This window comes from Macaca nemestrina, chromosome 5 (genome assembly GCF_043159975.1).
Source record: "Macaca nemestrina isolate mMacNem1 chromosome 5, mMacNem.hap1, whole genome shotgun sequence".
Classification (NCBI taxonomy): domain Eukaryota; kingdom Metazoa; phylum Chordata; class Mammalia; order Primates; family Cercopithecidae; genus Macaca; species Macaca nemestrina.
In genome coordinates, this window is record NC_092129.1 from 78,066,034 (window position 1) to 78,080,785 (window position 14,752).

A 14,752-nucleotide genomic window follows, 5' to 3' on the forward strand; every position below is an offset into this window, starting at 1 on the left:
ACAAAGACTCATTTGTGAGTTCACAGCAGAAACCACATGGGGTGAGGGTGACCCCTGAAAGTCAACACGAGATAAGGAATCCCACCGCCTCAAACTTTGGGGCTTCCTCTTCTTTTACATCAAGTTCGATGTTGAAAACTTGAACTTCTTCTGCCCAAAGTTTACAGACTGAAGCAGGGCAGTGACTTGAGCAGCCCTGGGGTGGTGTGGGGGTGACAGAACTCCACCTCCTCAAACCAGCGCCCACTCAAGGCAGATGCTGCCTCCTCATTGTGGCTCCTGCCCAACCTGCCAAAGGAATCTCACCCCCATCTTCTGATCAGGCTTAGTTTTTAATCACAGCTGTACTGTTAAATTTACTACCAGGAAGCCTCTCATCTGCCTTGTTTTTAACCCTTTCCTCCACTTAAATGTAGGCTTCACCAGGGCAGAAGCTTTGCCTTGCTCATGGCACACACAGCCCCGGAAGAGTGCCTCGGACAGCGTGCCACCAGCGAATATTTCTTTTGCTTAAGAGATGGCTTCACATGAGGCTACTCTATAATAAAGGCACATGCACGAGATGTATCACAATGGCTTCTGCTCGGGGCTTATTATGAAATATTCCTCAGCTCTTCAAGAGATGAACTTATATCAAACACACACGCACAAACATTCTGAAACAGTCTAGTCCAGAGCTTCTGCTCTAGTCAGATTTTTAATAAAAGTGTTCTGAAAAGGCAGTAGCGTCACAGAGTACGCAGCAACCTACTGATGAGAGATTTCAGAATTTTCTTGCTCTTCTAAACTGCACCAATCTCACTACCCAAGTGACATGAAAATGCTATGACCCTCCATTCATGGTGTTGCATAATTAACATGAACTGCTGCCATGGAGCCTTAGACTGCATTCAATACGCATTCAATTTTAAATAACTGTGCAACTACCCAGAGTAGCAGCCAAGAGTTTGCAAACAGCAGGAGACTTTTTTTTTTTTTTGAGACGGAGTCTAGCTCTGTCGCCCAGGATTAAGTGCAGTGGCACGATCTCAGCTCACTGCAACCTCCACTTCCTGGGTTCAAGCGATTCTCCTGCCTCAGCCTCCTGAGTAGCTGGGATTACAGGTGCCCACCACCATGCCCAGCTAATTTTTGTATTTTTAGTAGAGATGGGGTTTCACTGTGTTGGCCAGGCTGGTCTCGAACTCCTGACCTCCTGATCCAGCCACCTCAGCCTCCCAAAGTGCTGGGATTATAGGCGTGAGCCACTGCGCCCAGCCAACACATTAACAAAGAAAAAAATGCTTTCACAAAATTGTCAAGACCTACAGATTTTAAATTATGCTAGACAAACCTGTATGGGGGGAGAAGTAACAGGACAATAACACCACATACTGTTCTAAGTGGATTTACCATTGCTAAGCAGTACCCAGTCCCAAAAGGGTTAACGGACAACCAAGGTATGGACCACAGCCCATGTTTGCCTCTCCAAGCTTAACACTGTAACTAAGGAACAAAAATTACATGAGAACACAAAGTCGTTTTCAATCTATAATTTTCATAAAATTCAGAACAGGCTCTAAGGTGGATAACAGAATTTCTCCAGGTGGCAATTTTTTAGAGAACCAGATTTATGATAACAAAATCCTTACCCCTTCTATAATGCTACAGTTATGTGCATATGTCTCCAATGTTCTGAGCTAACAAAAGCTTAAATGTCAGCAGAATAAATAAAACCAAAACAAATTTCCATAATGCACTGGTCTCTGCAGCTATTACAATCAATACTCTCAGTGTCGCCTTCTTACTATCTCCTCCCAAAATGACTGCCTGCTAGTGTCACCTGTGTGAGGACGCACACTTCTGACGACAGAAGTGGGTGAAGCCTAGATGAAACCTTGGGGACCAGCAATGCTTGGGTGTAAGTCTGACTGTCCCTATCTTGGGTAAGTTCCAGGACAGCTCTGAAAGGCAAATCTGGCCCTTGAGACTCGCAGGTCCCACTGTTGGTCAGGTGCCAGGGACAGTCCCCACACCCAGGTGCTCCAGGAGGCAGGTTGGCTCTCCACACCAAAAACACAGCATTTTGGGAAATGCTTATCTGGCCAATGACTCAGAACTGCCCTTTTATTCATAAGGAAGATCATGTGAAAAGTTAAGTGGTCTCCGCTGCAACAACTGCCTGGCCCACAGGATCTCTGGCCCTCAGTGTAACCACATAGGGAGTTTGGACTATCACCGGCTACTCATCACAGAGAGAAATCTGTTACCCTGACAAGTATAAGAACGAAAAACAGTAGTCCCCGAATAGAATCCTTTGGAACTTACAGGTGCCTTCTTGTCGATGGGTTTAATGACAAACTTTTTGTCATTGAAAGAGATGTTCCTGATTTCACTCCAAGGGAAGCCAATCTTTGGGGTTAACCTGAGGTTAAAAAGAGAAAGTGAATGGTTAGATGTATACGTATGTTCGTGGATTGGCTAAGAGATTCGTAAATCAATTCTTATTACTTCAATTAAAATAATATGCCTCTTAACCCAGGAGGCATAATGTGTTATATGCTATTATCAAATATTTCCTACCTGTCCTAGGTTAAGCCAAGTGGCTGGCTTTAAGGCATCTGCAACCTTAGTCTGTTCCCATTTCCTTTGGTTTTTCCTCGGTTTGGGGCACCTATGATTACCCAGGCTGGTGATCTCGAGGTCAACTGCAATTCCTACCCAGGCACCTTGACCCTCCCTCAGGTATCTTCTGCTGTTCATTCCCACATCACATCACCACACTCACCTACCTCTCATCCTGCCAGAGCCCACTCTCAAGCACTGTGCTGGAGCACCCCTACTTTCAGTCGGCCGATCTGATTAACTTACTCTCCTCATATGTCAACACAGTTCTTAACTCAGCATCCAAGAACTGTCAAATCCAGCCCCAAACTCCGCGGTTCAGACCCACCTTTCAACACACGGTTCCCCGGGGCTGCCTCCCTTTCCCTTGAGGCCTCCCTTAACATGCAGGCTCTTCTGCTACATTCTGTTTGCTGAATGTTATTTAAGTTACTGATCATTTAGTTCTACGAAACCAACAGGGAGGGCCAAGATCCCATCATGTTCCTAGATGTGCCATACTCAACAGAGCTTGCCAAGAAAAATGGACAAAGGCCTTGCTATGCATTCTGCTCCTCTGGTTTTCACAGCACATAGCACTGTGAGCCAGTGTGCGGCATCCTGAAACTTCAAGGGGCTAGGATCCAGTCTCTATACAGGACTCTCAAAACAGGTTCTGACCTTAGAAAACTTAGGCCTCCAGCTCTCCGGTGTGTCTAGCAAGTTTGTCCTCTTAGGACTCTGAAACCTCATATAACAATTCATAGCCGGCCGGGTGCGGTGGCTCAAGCCTGTAATCCCAGCACTTTGGGAGGCCGAGGCGGGCGGATCACGAGGTCAGGAGATCGAGACCATCCTGGCTAACACGGTGAAACCCCGTCTCTACTAAAAAAAAATACAAAAAACTAGCCGGGCGAGGTGGCGGGCGCCTGTAGTCCCAGCTATTCGGGAGGCTGAGGCAGGAGAATGGCGTAAACCCGGGAGGCGGAGCTTGCAGTGAGCTGAGATCCGGCCACTGCACTCCAGCCTGGGCGACAGAGCGAGACTCCGTCTCAAAACAACAACAACAACAACAACAACAACAACAAAAAAAAAAAAACAATTCATAGCCACTCATAAGCATAATTGCAGTATCAAAATAAAAGGGTTAAACATGAAAATTATGACTCACTTTTGAGTTAAAGAACTTCTTTTAATTCTTGACCAAAGTTGGAAAATTAAAGCCCAAGGATTTCCTTTTTCCTAAGAGATCACATATAGGACATGAACAGGGTCCACAGAGAAGGGGGCCACAGGGTTTGTAAGTGTCCTTGCTTAGGCCACACATTAAGAAAGCGTGATTCTCCAATAACAGGGACCAGACAGAGGCCTCCGGAGAAATGGCTGATTCCAGGACTAGTATGGGGAACACAAACGAACTTGGTGCATCTTGAGGAGCCAGAGAGTAAGGAAGCCTGCAAAGAATGCAGGGCTCACACTTCAAGGTGCTCCTAAAGGCTATATCTCAAACAACCTGAGCAAGATACATACTCGTAGATCATAACCTGAAGACCGAAATACATATCCATGAGTCCATATTAATATAACTGAATAAATGGGGAAAGAAATTGGCTCCTTACAGAATTCTAATACATGTAAAAAGAATTTTTTAAAAATCACAATTTCTCAAATACCACAGTAATCTCATCAATGGTAGCTAGAACTAGGATGTTTACATAGTTTAAAATTATCTCCCCCAAATATACTGACCAATTGTAAAGGGAAGGATAGTAATGTTACAGTGAAGAAACTTGGCAGACACCACCTTAACTAATAACCAAAATTAGCACCACCTAAGATAAGATATACTGACCACATGTGCCACCTTGAAAGAGGCCCTGGAAGGGCAAAACAGCACTTTCTTCTCACCAAAAATGTAAAACTCCAAATAATGAGAAAACACCAGACAATCCAAGGGCTTTCCAAAGTCAATGGACAGTACTCTTCAAAGACATCAAGGTCATGACAAAAAAAGACTGGAACTATCCCACATCAAAGGAGACGGGGAGGTCTAACAACTCACTGTAGGTGTGGCTCCAGAGAGGGTCCCGGGGCAGAAATAGGACATCAGTGAGAAAACTGATTAAAATGAGAATAAGATCTAGAGACTATTAACATTAATTTTCTGATCTTGGCATTTGGACTACGGTTACATAAGGTGTTAATGTTTGAGGAAGCTAAGTGAAGGGCATATAGGAATTATTTGTACTATTTTTAGAATCTTTTTAAAGTTTGAAATAATATATATTTTTTAAACTGAGATGGGGTCTTACTCTGTTACCCAGGCTGGAGTGCAGTGGCACAATCTTGGTTCACTGCAGCCTCCGCCTCCTGGGCTCAAGTGATCCTCCCACCTTAGCCTCCCAAGTAGCTAGGACCACAGGCATGTGCCACCACACCTAGCTAATTTTTTGTACTTTTGGTGGAGACGGGGTTTTGCCATGTTGCCCAGGCTGGTCTTGAACTCCTGACCTCAAGGGATCTGCCTGTTTTAGCCTCCCAAAGTGCTGGGATTACAGGTATGAGCCACCATGCCCAGCCTGAAATGACTTTAAAACGCAAGGATGGGCCAGGCACGGTGGCTTACCCCTGTAATCCCAGCACTTTGGGAAGCCAAGGTGGGCAGATCATTTGAGGTCAGGAGTTTGAGACCAGCCTGGCCAACACAGTGAAACCCCGTCTCTACTAAAAATACAAAAATCAGCCGGGTGTGGTGGCATGTGTCTGAGGCTGCTACTTGGGAGGCTGAGGCAGGAGAACCGCTTGAACCCAGGAGGCAGAGGGTACAGTGAGCCGAGATCGTGCCACTGCACTCCACCCTGGGTGGCACAGTGAGACTCCGTCTCAAAAATAAATAAATAAATAAATGCAAGAATGATTTAAAAATTTCAATCCAAAATATGCAGCTGAGGGTGATAATGTTCTATATGTCTTAAGATTTTGCATTTTTCGGGCATATCTGTCAAAACTCAGCAAATGAACACTTAAGATTACATTTCATTGTATTTAAATTTTACATCAAAAGAACAAAACATAACCAACCTAACCTCTAGTATATCATATGCACTTTCATTTTGAGGAAGGATATGGATGCCTGCAATTTTGTTGGAAATGTGTTAGAGAGCCAGAGGGTGACAAGTGATGTGCAGATGGAAAGAGACGTGAGACAGCAAGTGAAGCCCTGAGTACCTATCTGCAAGGAATTTAAAGAAAACACACGTTCTGTGGCTCCTGTTCCAGTCTCCAAGCTCCCCGCGCGCCCTTTCCCTTTAAGATGGGAGCCCTGGACCTAGTGCACTTCCAGAAACTCCTACCTACAGAAGTACTTCTATGATGAAATCTGCCCAAAGAAGGATGAAGCTAAGGGGAAAAAAAGTGATTTTATAGGACTACAGATAGATCAGGTTCGTCTAGTTTTTGTTTTTGGTCTGAGAGTGTCAGGTTTCAAATTCTAACCTAGCTAAACTGAACTTTCTCTGTTCACAAGCTTATAATGCCAGTCAGGAGGGCGCTTACCTGTTTTTGCCCTCTTTATACTCCCACCTAGTCCAAGCTAAGGGTTTAAAGAAAGATGACAAATAGTCCTACATGCTCCCACTTAATGGTTATGTGTACAATGAAAGGAGACCCCAAGAGACAGATTTCCAGCCAGACCCTATTTAGTACTAAACAGGGAAGTGTTTTAATAAAATAGAGACTTTACTTGCAGAGTACAAATCTCTTAGAGCTCAATTTCCATATTCAATAGGTTAGCTTTCTCACCCGAACAATGTTTCAGGCATATCTAATTCTCCTAGTTCCACCGAGAGAGGTAACAGCACAACAGCTGGCTGTTCTCAGCACTCCTCAGACTTCAGGACAGTCTCCTGCTTATGCTGCTACCAAGTTGTCAATATTTGTTCAAAAGGGAAAGAATTTGGGCCTATTAATTGACTGAATATCTACATAAATGCTTTTTTTGTGAAGAGAGGGGTGTGCCTTCAGGAATGGGGAGAAGAGAGGCAGAAAGTGAGCCTGCCCAACACCCCAGTGTGCTCTGCGGGAAAAGAACCATCTGAGAGAGTTGCCAGGTTCACCGCTCAACGGTGGGGGAGGGATAGCAGAGAGCTAGACCAGTACTAAATAGGGCACACAGCTCACATTTTTACTTGGAAGAAATGGACACTTACGTGGGCTGGGGCAGCTACAAGCTGACATCAGCAAGTTCCTGCTCATGGCTGTTTTCCTGCAGGTTGAAAAACCTGTTTGGACAGCCCTGGCCTGGCCACATTACAAAATCTGGTCATTCAAGAGATTTCAAAGGCAGAGGCAGTTTCCCACATACGTTCCCATGAGGACTTTGTGCACCGCTCCTTGGCATGGCTATCTTAAGAGCCACGGCTTCAGCGCTGGGGTCCCCCACAAAGATGGTGTCCTGGTTCCAAGTTCCTGTATCTACCCACTTTCCCCACTTCTTTAAAATTTTTTTTGAAACACAGCCTCGCTCTGTCACCCAGGCTAGAGTGCAGTGGCACAATCTTGGCTTACTACAACCTCTGCCTCCCAGGCTCAAGTGATCCTCCCACCTCAGCCTCCTGAGTGACTGGGACCACAAGCATGCACCACCATAGCCAGCCGATTTTTTAAATTTTTGGTAGAGACGGGGTTTTGCCATGTTCCCCAGGCTGGTTGAGACTCCTGAGCTCAAGGGATCCGCCTGCCTCGGCCTCCCAGAGTACTGGAATTCCAGGTGTGAGCCGCTGTGCCAGGCTTTTTCCCGCTTCTTTACCAGTGCTACATCCAGCACACTCAAGAGTAGGAGCGAACCGAGAGTCCTCAATATCTCATTTCCAGGTTCTCTGAGGAGCTCCTGTGATTCTGACAGGTAAATCACATTGGATCGCATAACTAACTCCATCCCTAATGGGCACCTTCCTTCCAGCAGACAGCGCCTGCCTCCCTCCCTGTGCAGTATCACCACGTGGGCCCTGGAAGTGAGAGGAGGTTGGGCACAGCTGGCATAGGTCCCTGACCCCCAAGTGAAATAGATCTGTGCCCTGGGTTCTGGCAGGAATTCACATGGTTGCGAATGGAGAGATGGACTCATGTGCAGGTCATTTGTGGAGAGCAGCGCCACTCCCTTTGAGAACTCCAGAGAGGATTTTGGGGGAACCTGAGATGTGGGGGAGCTGAGAACAGAAATACCTGAGAACAGGTGAGATGGGTGAGCCTCAAGTGGGAAATGGGGAGAGCCGTCATTTCAAGGAACAACATGAGGCTGGGAAGGAAACCAGGTACATCCAGAAACTCTGGGCCACTCTCCTCCTTACGTGGAAAGCAGGAACCCAGGCCAAAAGGCAGGGCTTGGCAAAAAGACCCCAGGAGCATTCTTGCCCTGGCACCTTCTCTGCCAGGCCCCTGAAGCTGGAGGCCATCAGAGGGTTTGTTTAGGGGAGCCCTGCAGAGCAATCAAGCTGACTGTGGACAATCGGAGCAGAGACAGTTGGCAGGAGGCAGTCAGGAGCCTCTCCCTTCTCTTTCCAGAGGTAGTTTCCTTCTGCCTCTTAAATTCAGGTATCTTCTGATCAGATCAATCTAGAATCTAGGCTTATGCTGATGTCACGGACTCACCATGGGAAACCTACCCTCACGAACTAGGATGACGTTCCCTGTTTATCCTCAGCAGAAAGCAGGCAAATGCCCTGTATCTGAAAGCAGGACTGTCTGTCCCTGTGGAGAGGCCTGGCTCTGCTGCAGTACCCAGCTTGCTTACAGGCCCTCACTCAACAAACAACATTAACTAAATGTGAGGTAATTAAGAAATCTCCTGCAGACTATTAGCTAAAGTGTCCACACGTACAAGCTATTGTTTACAGCTCTTCAAGTCTATCATCACACCATCAACATTCCTGGTTGGATTAGCACAAACCTCGAGCCAGGAGTCAGCACTGGCTGGGCTGCCTGTGAAGTAGCTATGGATGGATGTGCTGGTAACTGCAGGTAGCTGAGGTGGAACCTCAGAGGCAGGGGGAGGAGAGGCAGCCTCTGCTCTATTCTGCCATCCTCTCCCAGGTCTGAGCCCACTATTGGCCCTGCCCACCATGAGAGAGGATAACCCACACACCTCTGGACCACCCTCTGAGCGGGCCACAGCAGTCCAAAAGCCCTTAAAAGATTCTTTCTTCAAGATAGTAAGTTGCTAAATAAAAACTTCAAAAATAACCCACAAATTTGCCATTTTGCCACTGTTTCCAGGCCCACCACCCCACCTACTGAAGATAACTGTGAACTTCAACTCACTTATCATCTTTCTCATAAATATTCAGTCCAAGGGCATCAACTCCAAGCCAAAGTTCTGTTCCTTTCTTGTTTTTTATCTCGAAATAGTTGATTCCATACATTTCCAGGTCCTGAGCAATCTTCAGGTATTCCAACATAGCATTATCTCTAATTGGGGAGAGTGAAACAGGCAGAGTCATTGGTAGCACTCAATATCCAGAACACTAAAACCTTTCCAGTATTTTTAAATTAAGGCGCCTTGTGTAGGATGGGCTCAACGCTGTGTGCTGCGTGCAGACAGGCAGGGGCCAGGCAGCAGACTGGTGGGGAGGGGATCCAGGCAGCCCGGAAGCTATGCCTGGGGTGGGTTCCGTGCTGCCCTGCAGCCTCACCACCAAACCCCAAACTTTCAGGAAGAACTGATTCACACCGGCTTCTCTGACAGGTTTTTAAGTTTTATCACTCGGCACAATCCTCCTCCTTCTCTTGCCCACACATATGTCTTCTGGGACTCCCACAACCCTCCCCATGGGCTTCGAGTTGTTTTTCTTCCACAAAGGATGCTTGGGCCAGACAGGAAACCCTGAAGCACAAAATCTGAGGCTCAAACCTCAAACAAACTTCAGAGGCTGAAATAATGCAGAGTCGCAAGACTAGGCCAGAGACAAGGCTCTAGGACAAGAACACCCAGAATCTGGTGGTCTGGCCATGTCTTACATTAACAGCCCCACGTCCAGGATCCCAAGTGAGAAATCAGGATTCCTCACTTGGGATCCTTTTTCATTTACATACACTTTGTAAGACAACTACCTTCATACAATGAGCAAACTAGCACCTCTTTGACAGAAGAAAAATAACACCGATTGTAGGTGAACAATGCCCTACTGACTAAAATGAAGTGTAGACATCACACTTTCTACAAACAGAGGACATAAGCTTTTAGAACCTGAAGGCTTGAGCTAAACTGTTTCTTTCCCCGGGCAAGACACCTGGCTTTTTTTTTTTTTTTCCCAAAAAAACCTCTTCCCTAAGGAAACCCCACTTTCAGCTCGGTTCCCTCAAGGTCTTCACAAGGCCTGACAAAGAGCCCTTTAAAGTATTAACTAGAGTCACAGGTAAAGACACGCTGGAGCGCACAGAGATGGCCAGATCCCAACAGCAGGGCGCAGCACTCACTTGAGCATCCCGCGGTGTTCCGCATGCCACACCTGGATCCGGTCCTCCCACTGGTCCCTGGTAAGTTTGTGCTGGTCCATGACTCTGGAATGCAAAAGGAAACAGCACTGTCATCCTTAAGGGCTGTGACAGGCAAGGAAGGAGGACCACTTACCACCCACACTCAAACCCTTACTTTCCATTCAAATCAATCAATCCCAAAGAGCTTTGGTTTCTATTTCCTGATGTGTAGCATTTCTATTCATGACGATTAATCTGGAAGACCAAGCGTTTTGAACAAGAACTCAGGCTGGAAAAACTAAGAAGGTATTTTAAGTGGCCTTTTCTTCCAAATGGGGTCATTTTTGTGACCACCAGTAAATAAAAACAGATTTCACTGGGGCCAACCTATCATAAACCAGGAGGAGCTAAGCAGTCAGGTCGAGAAGTTTGCTATGTTGCTGCGCTCCCACAGGGCACAGCTGCGCTTTAGTTTCCGTGAGGAATGGCAGCTCGCCTTCCCTGGCTATGTTTCAGGTCACTGGTCAGTGCCTTAATGACTAGAGTCCCAGCGTGAAGGAGCACTTGACACTGGCAAAGTCCCTGTGTTTCTAATGTAATCGCTTCTCCCTGCCGAGTATGGCATGACTGCTCCTGCCCAGGCCAGGTCACCCTGTGCTCACCTTTGAGGGATCAGCCTCTCAGAGCTGAGGTACCCAGACTTGTGCACTTCTTTGTTGTAGTCCCCAAACTTGGCCTGCACAGCGTAGGACCCCAAGAGCACGGCAGTCTCGGGGGGGCAGTAGATCTCGTCGCTAAGGATTCCCTCCTTCACTTGGAGGAAGAAGAGTTTCTGGGTGATGTCCTGGATGAGCTCCTCAGCCACATCTTCAGGAAAGAACTTGGCCCGGAACTTGAACTGGAGGGGATTCTCCTTCCTGACCTCCTGGGCAGACACCTGGACAAAGCAAGCCACACTCTCGACACAAATCCGGAAGACGAAGGCCCACTGTCCCCAACGCAGGCTTCTAACCAAGACTCAATGGGGCCCTCAGGCCAGTTTTCAGGAGATGTCTATTCTTAATCTTTTTAGCATTCCAGACAAAAAATGGTTAGTCAAAAGGCCAGATATGGTGACTCATGCCTATAATCCCAGTGCTTTGGGAGGCCAAGGCAGGAAGATCACTTGGGTCCAGGAGTTTGAGACCAGCCTGGGCAACGTAGAAGAGATCCCATCTCTACAACATTTTTAAAAAAAAGTTAGCTGGGGATGGTGGTGCATGCTTATAGTCCCAGTTACTCAAGAAGCTGAGCAGAAGGAACCCTGGAGCTCAGGAGTTCGAGACTGCAGTGAGCTATGATGGCGCCACCGCACTCCAGCCTGGGTGACCGAGCAAGACCCTGTCTCTTCTTAAAAAACAACGAACGAACAAAAACAAAAAATAGGCCGGGCGCAGTGGCTCACACCTGTAATCCCAGCACTTTGGGATGCTGAGGTGGGCGGACCACGAGGTCAGGAGTTCGAGACCAGCCTAACCAACATGGTGAAACCCCATCTCTACTAAAAATACAAAAAAATTAGCCGGGCATGGTGGCATGTAGCTGTAGTCCCAGCTACTTGGGAGGCTGAGGCAGAAGAATCGCTTGAACCCGGGAGGTGGAGGTTGCAGTGAGCCAAGATCACGCCACTGCACTCCAGCCTGGGCGACAGAGCAAGGCTCCATCTCAAAACAACAACAACAAAAACAAACAAACAAACAAACAAGAACTATCACACTCTTGCACTCAGCTGGAAATCAAAGCTACTGCCTCACTAAGTCCCAGTCCTCATGGGATGATGCTATCAATCCTAGAGAACTCAAATTTGGATATGACCCCCACAGTGACCTGGAATCTGGCCACATGCCAATAGGGCCCTGGACCCCAAAGCTTACTCTTAAGAATTCCTCCTGTTCCTCCACTCTTCCCCACCTCCCATCATCTTTCTAACTTGTTGCTGTGACTTGGGAGGACAGTAGGGGTTTCGGAAAAAAGGATAATTTTCAAAGAGTTTGAAGAAAAATTGTTTATGTTACTACTTTTCTTTATGGTTGGTTAATGGAATTATCCAATCTTTAAAGTTGGAAGATAATCTGTCACAGGTTCACACAAAGCAATAACAGGTTCTTACGAAATAGTGGATGATTCACAGTTTATATAAGATTAACAATCTCATTCAAAAAAACTAAGGTCAACTAAAAGCTATGCAATTAGCCATCATGTGCTCCGATGAGTGAGCTGTATGGAGAAATGCCAGAATCTGATTTCCAATCGATATCCCCATTTACTGGAAACTTGCAACCATTTTTGTCTGTAAAAACTTTTACACAAACAAAAAGGAACAGAAAACAAGAGACAGGGTGAGTTGCTCCCGTTTCCTTATCAACAAAGCAGACCAACACTCAATCCACAGTCTGTAAATAGTTAACCCTGACTTACCTTCTTATCCAGCTTCAGCCAGGTAGGAAATCCTTTATTATCCACATACTGGAGGCCAAAGTACCACACTTCCCGGAGGCCGATAGTCTTTACCACCTGCATATGAGAGAGAGGCCCAACAGTCATGAGAAACTCACTCAAAAGGGCAACAGCTTTTGGCTGTCATTCATCACATGGTCTAGCAGAGTCCCCAGGAAACCAGGACATCTGCTCAGTCCAACCACTGGGCAACACCTGTTTAGCAATCTCTCAAATAACTTGTTAGTAACCAAGGCTATTATCTCAAAGCCATGAACAACTTATTTTTAATACAAATTTGAGCAGATTCAGAGTTCTACCTTCAAATCTTAGAAAACCTCACTCCTACTCCTTTGTACTCCAGGATGCTCTCCTGCATGAAATTCAGCAGGTGTGGCCAGCACACACGGAACCATGGGAGCCCACAACCCCCCAGGGAACAGTGCAGTGGGTGCATCGCTGCCCGTCAGGTGTGCTCATGTGGAAGACTCAAGTATCCAGCACCACACTTGAGCCTCCTCTGGCTGCCTGCCTCTGCCTCTCAGCCAGCTGGCCCAGGGGTCTGACTTACTAGGAACAGGGACAAAGAAGTCCTAGGAAACGTAGGAAAACAGGCAGTGGCAGACTTCTGGGACGGAAGGGTGTCAATGCACAGGGGTGCCCAGAGGAACCTGCATCTTATAGGCCTCCAGAAATGGGACATTCTGATGTAGCAGAGGTAGAATCCTGACCCTAGGTCACAGCAAGGATTTCACGTTTTCAAGTCCCTGTTGTGCATTACAGAGGAGTCCTGAGCTGCTTATTCTCATGAGTGTCTTAGAAACAGAAAAGCAGTGATAGTCGAACTTGCTGTGGACACTTGTTGAACATCATCTAAACCGAGTCTCAGACAAGTTTGACTATTTACATATATATAGATGTGTAATTTAAAATCCCATGATATATAATGTTAAACCTTTTAGGAAAAAATGCTACCATCCTTCAAATACATGGTTTCTTTTTTTTTTTTTTTTGAGACGGAGTCTTGCTCTGTGCCCCAGGCTGGAGTGCAGTGGCGCGATCTCGGCTCACTGCAAGCTCCGCCCCCCCGGGTTCACGCCATTCTCCTGCCTCAGCCTCCCGAGTAGCTGGGACTACAGGCGCCTGCCACCTCGCCCGGCTAATGTTCTTGTATTTTTAGTAGAGACGGGGTTTCACCGTGTTAGCCAGGATGGTCTCGATCTCCTGACCTCGTGATCCGCCCGTCTCGGCCTCCCAAAGTGCTAGGATTACAGGCTTGAGCCACCGCGCCCGGCCTCAAATACATGGTTTCTATCATATTTAATGCCAAAGAGGGTTGAATACATTAGAAATGACAACTCAGGTATACAGAACATTTGCTTAAAGTAAACCCTAAAATTCCAAATTAACTCCTGCTCTGGGCCTGTTTCTTCATCTGAAGGGTACAGGGAGGCCAGAGGCTCCCTAAAACCCTAGGAGTCTGTTTATTAAATGCCCAGGACTGACCTGTTCTTTCCCTCTTCCCACTCACCCAAAGGGGATGGTGGGGGCAGGCTGTAACCAAGCAGCTTCATCATGGAATGATAGAAAAAACATTTAGACTTTTTATGCAGTGCTTTGCTCCCAAGTCTTTTGCGAAACCTATGTTTTTTGTTTTTGTGGTAGCAAAGCACAGAGAAAACTGAATTCGAAGACCAGGTTTCTGTATACAGTCTTGCTAATGTCTTGTTCCTCACAAGCCTCCATCTTATCGCTGATATGAAACCTGCCTAGCCTTCCTCTCTGGGTTGTTTCAAAGTTGCACAAGAGGTTGGGCGCAGTGGCTCACGTCTGTAATCCCAGCACTTTGGGAGGCTGAGGCGGGAGGAACACAAGGTAAGGGGGGTATGAGACCAGCCTGATCAACATGGTGAAACCTGGTCTCTACTAGAAATAGCCAGGCACGGTGGCACGAGCCTGTAATCCCAGCTACTCAGGAGGCTGAGGCAGGAGATTCACTTGAACCCAGGAGGCAGAGGTCGCAGTGAACCAAAATTGCGCCACTGCACTCCATCCTGGGCAACTGAGACTCCATCCAAAAAAAAAAAAAAGTTACACAAGAAAACTCCACATGCCTAAGAAATTGCTTGCTCTCTGATGCCATCCCTTCACTTCATCCACCCAACTGCAGCCTCAGCCTGCACATCTGAACCAGTTAGAAATAATCTTTTGTCCACTTGAC

The 14,752-nt window shown here is 46.8% G+C and overlaps 1 protein-coding gene across 1 annotated transcript in view; it reads right to left on the reverse strand.

Annotated features, from left to right (window-relative positions):
• Positions 1-14,752, reverse strand: part of LOC105478746 (ezrin) — a 56,287-nt gene that overhangs the window by 8,242 nt on the left and 33,293 nt on the right. The window contains exons 4-8 of the mRNA XM_011736363.3: positions 12,514-12,609; positions 10,719-10,993; positions 10,057-10,140; positions 8,902-9,048; positions 2,308-2,404 (exon numbers count right to left, since the gene is read on the reverse strand). Of these exons, the coding sequence (XP_011734665.1) occupies positions 2,308-2,404; positions 8,902-9,048; positions 10,057-10,140; positions 10,719-10,993; positions 12,514-12,609 (699 nt within the window). The remainder of the gene's footprint in view (positions 1-2,307; positions 2,405-8,901; positions 9,049-10,056; positions 10,141-10,718; positions 10,994-12,513; positions 12,610-14,752) is intronic.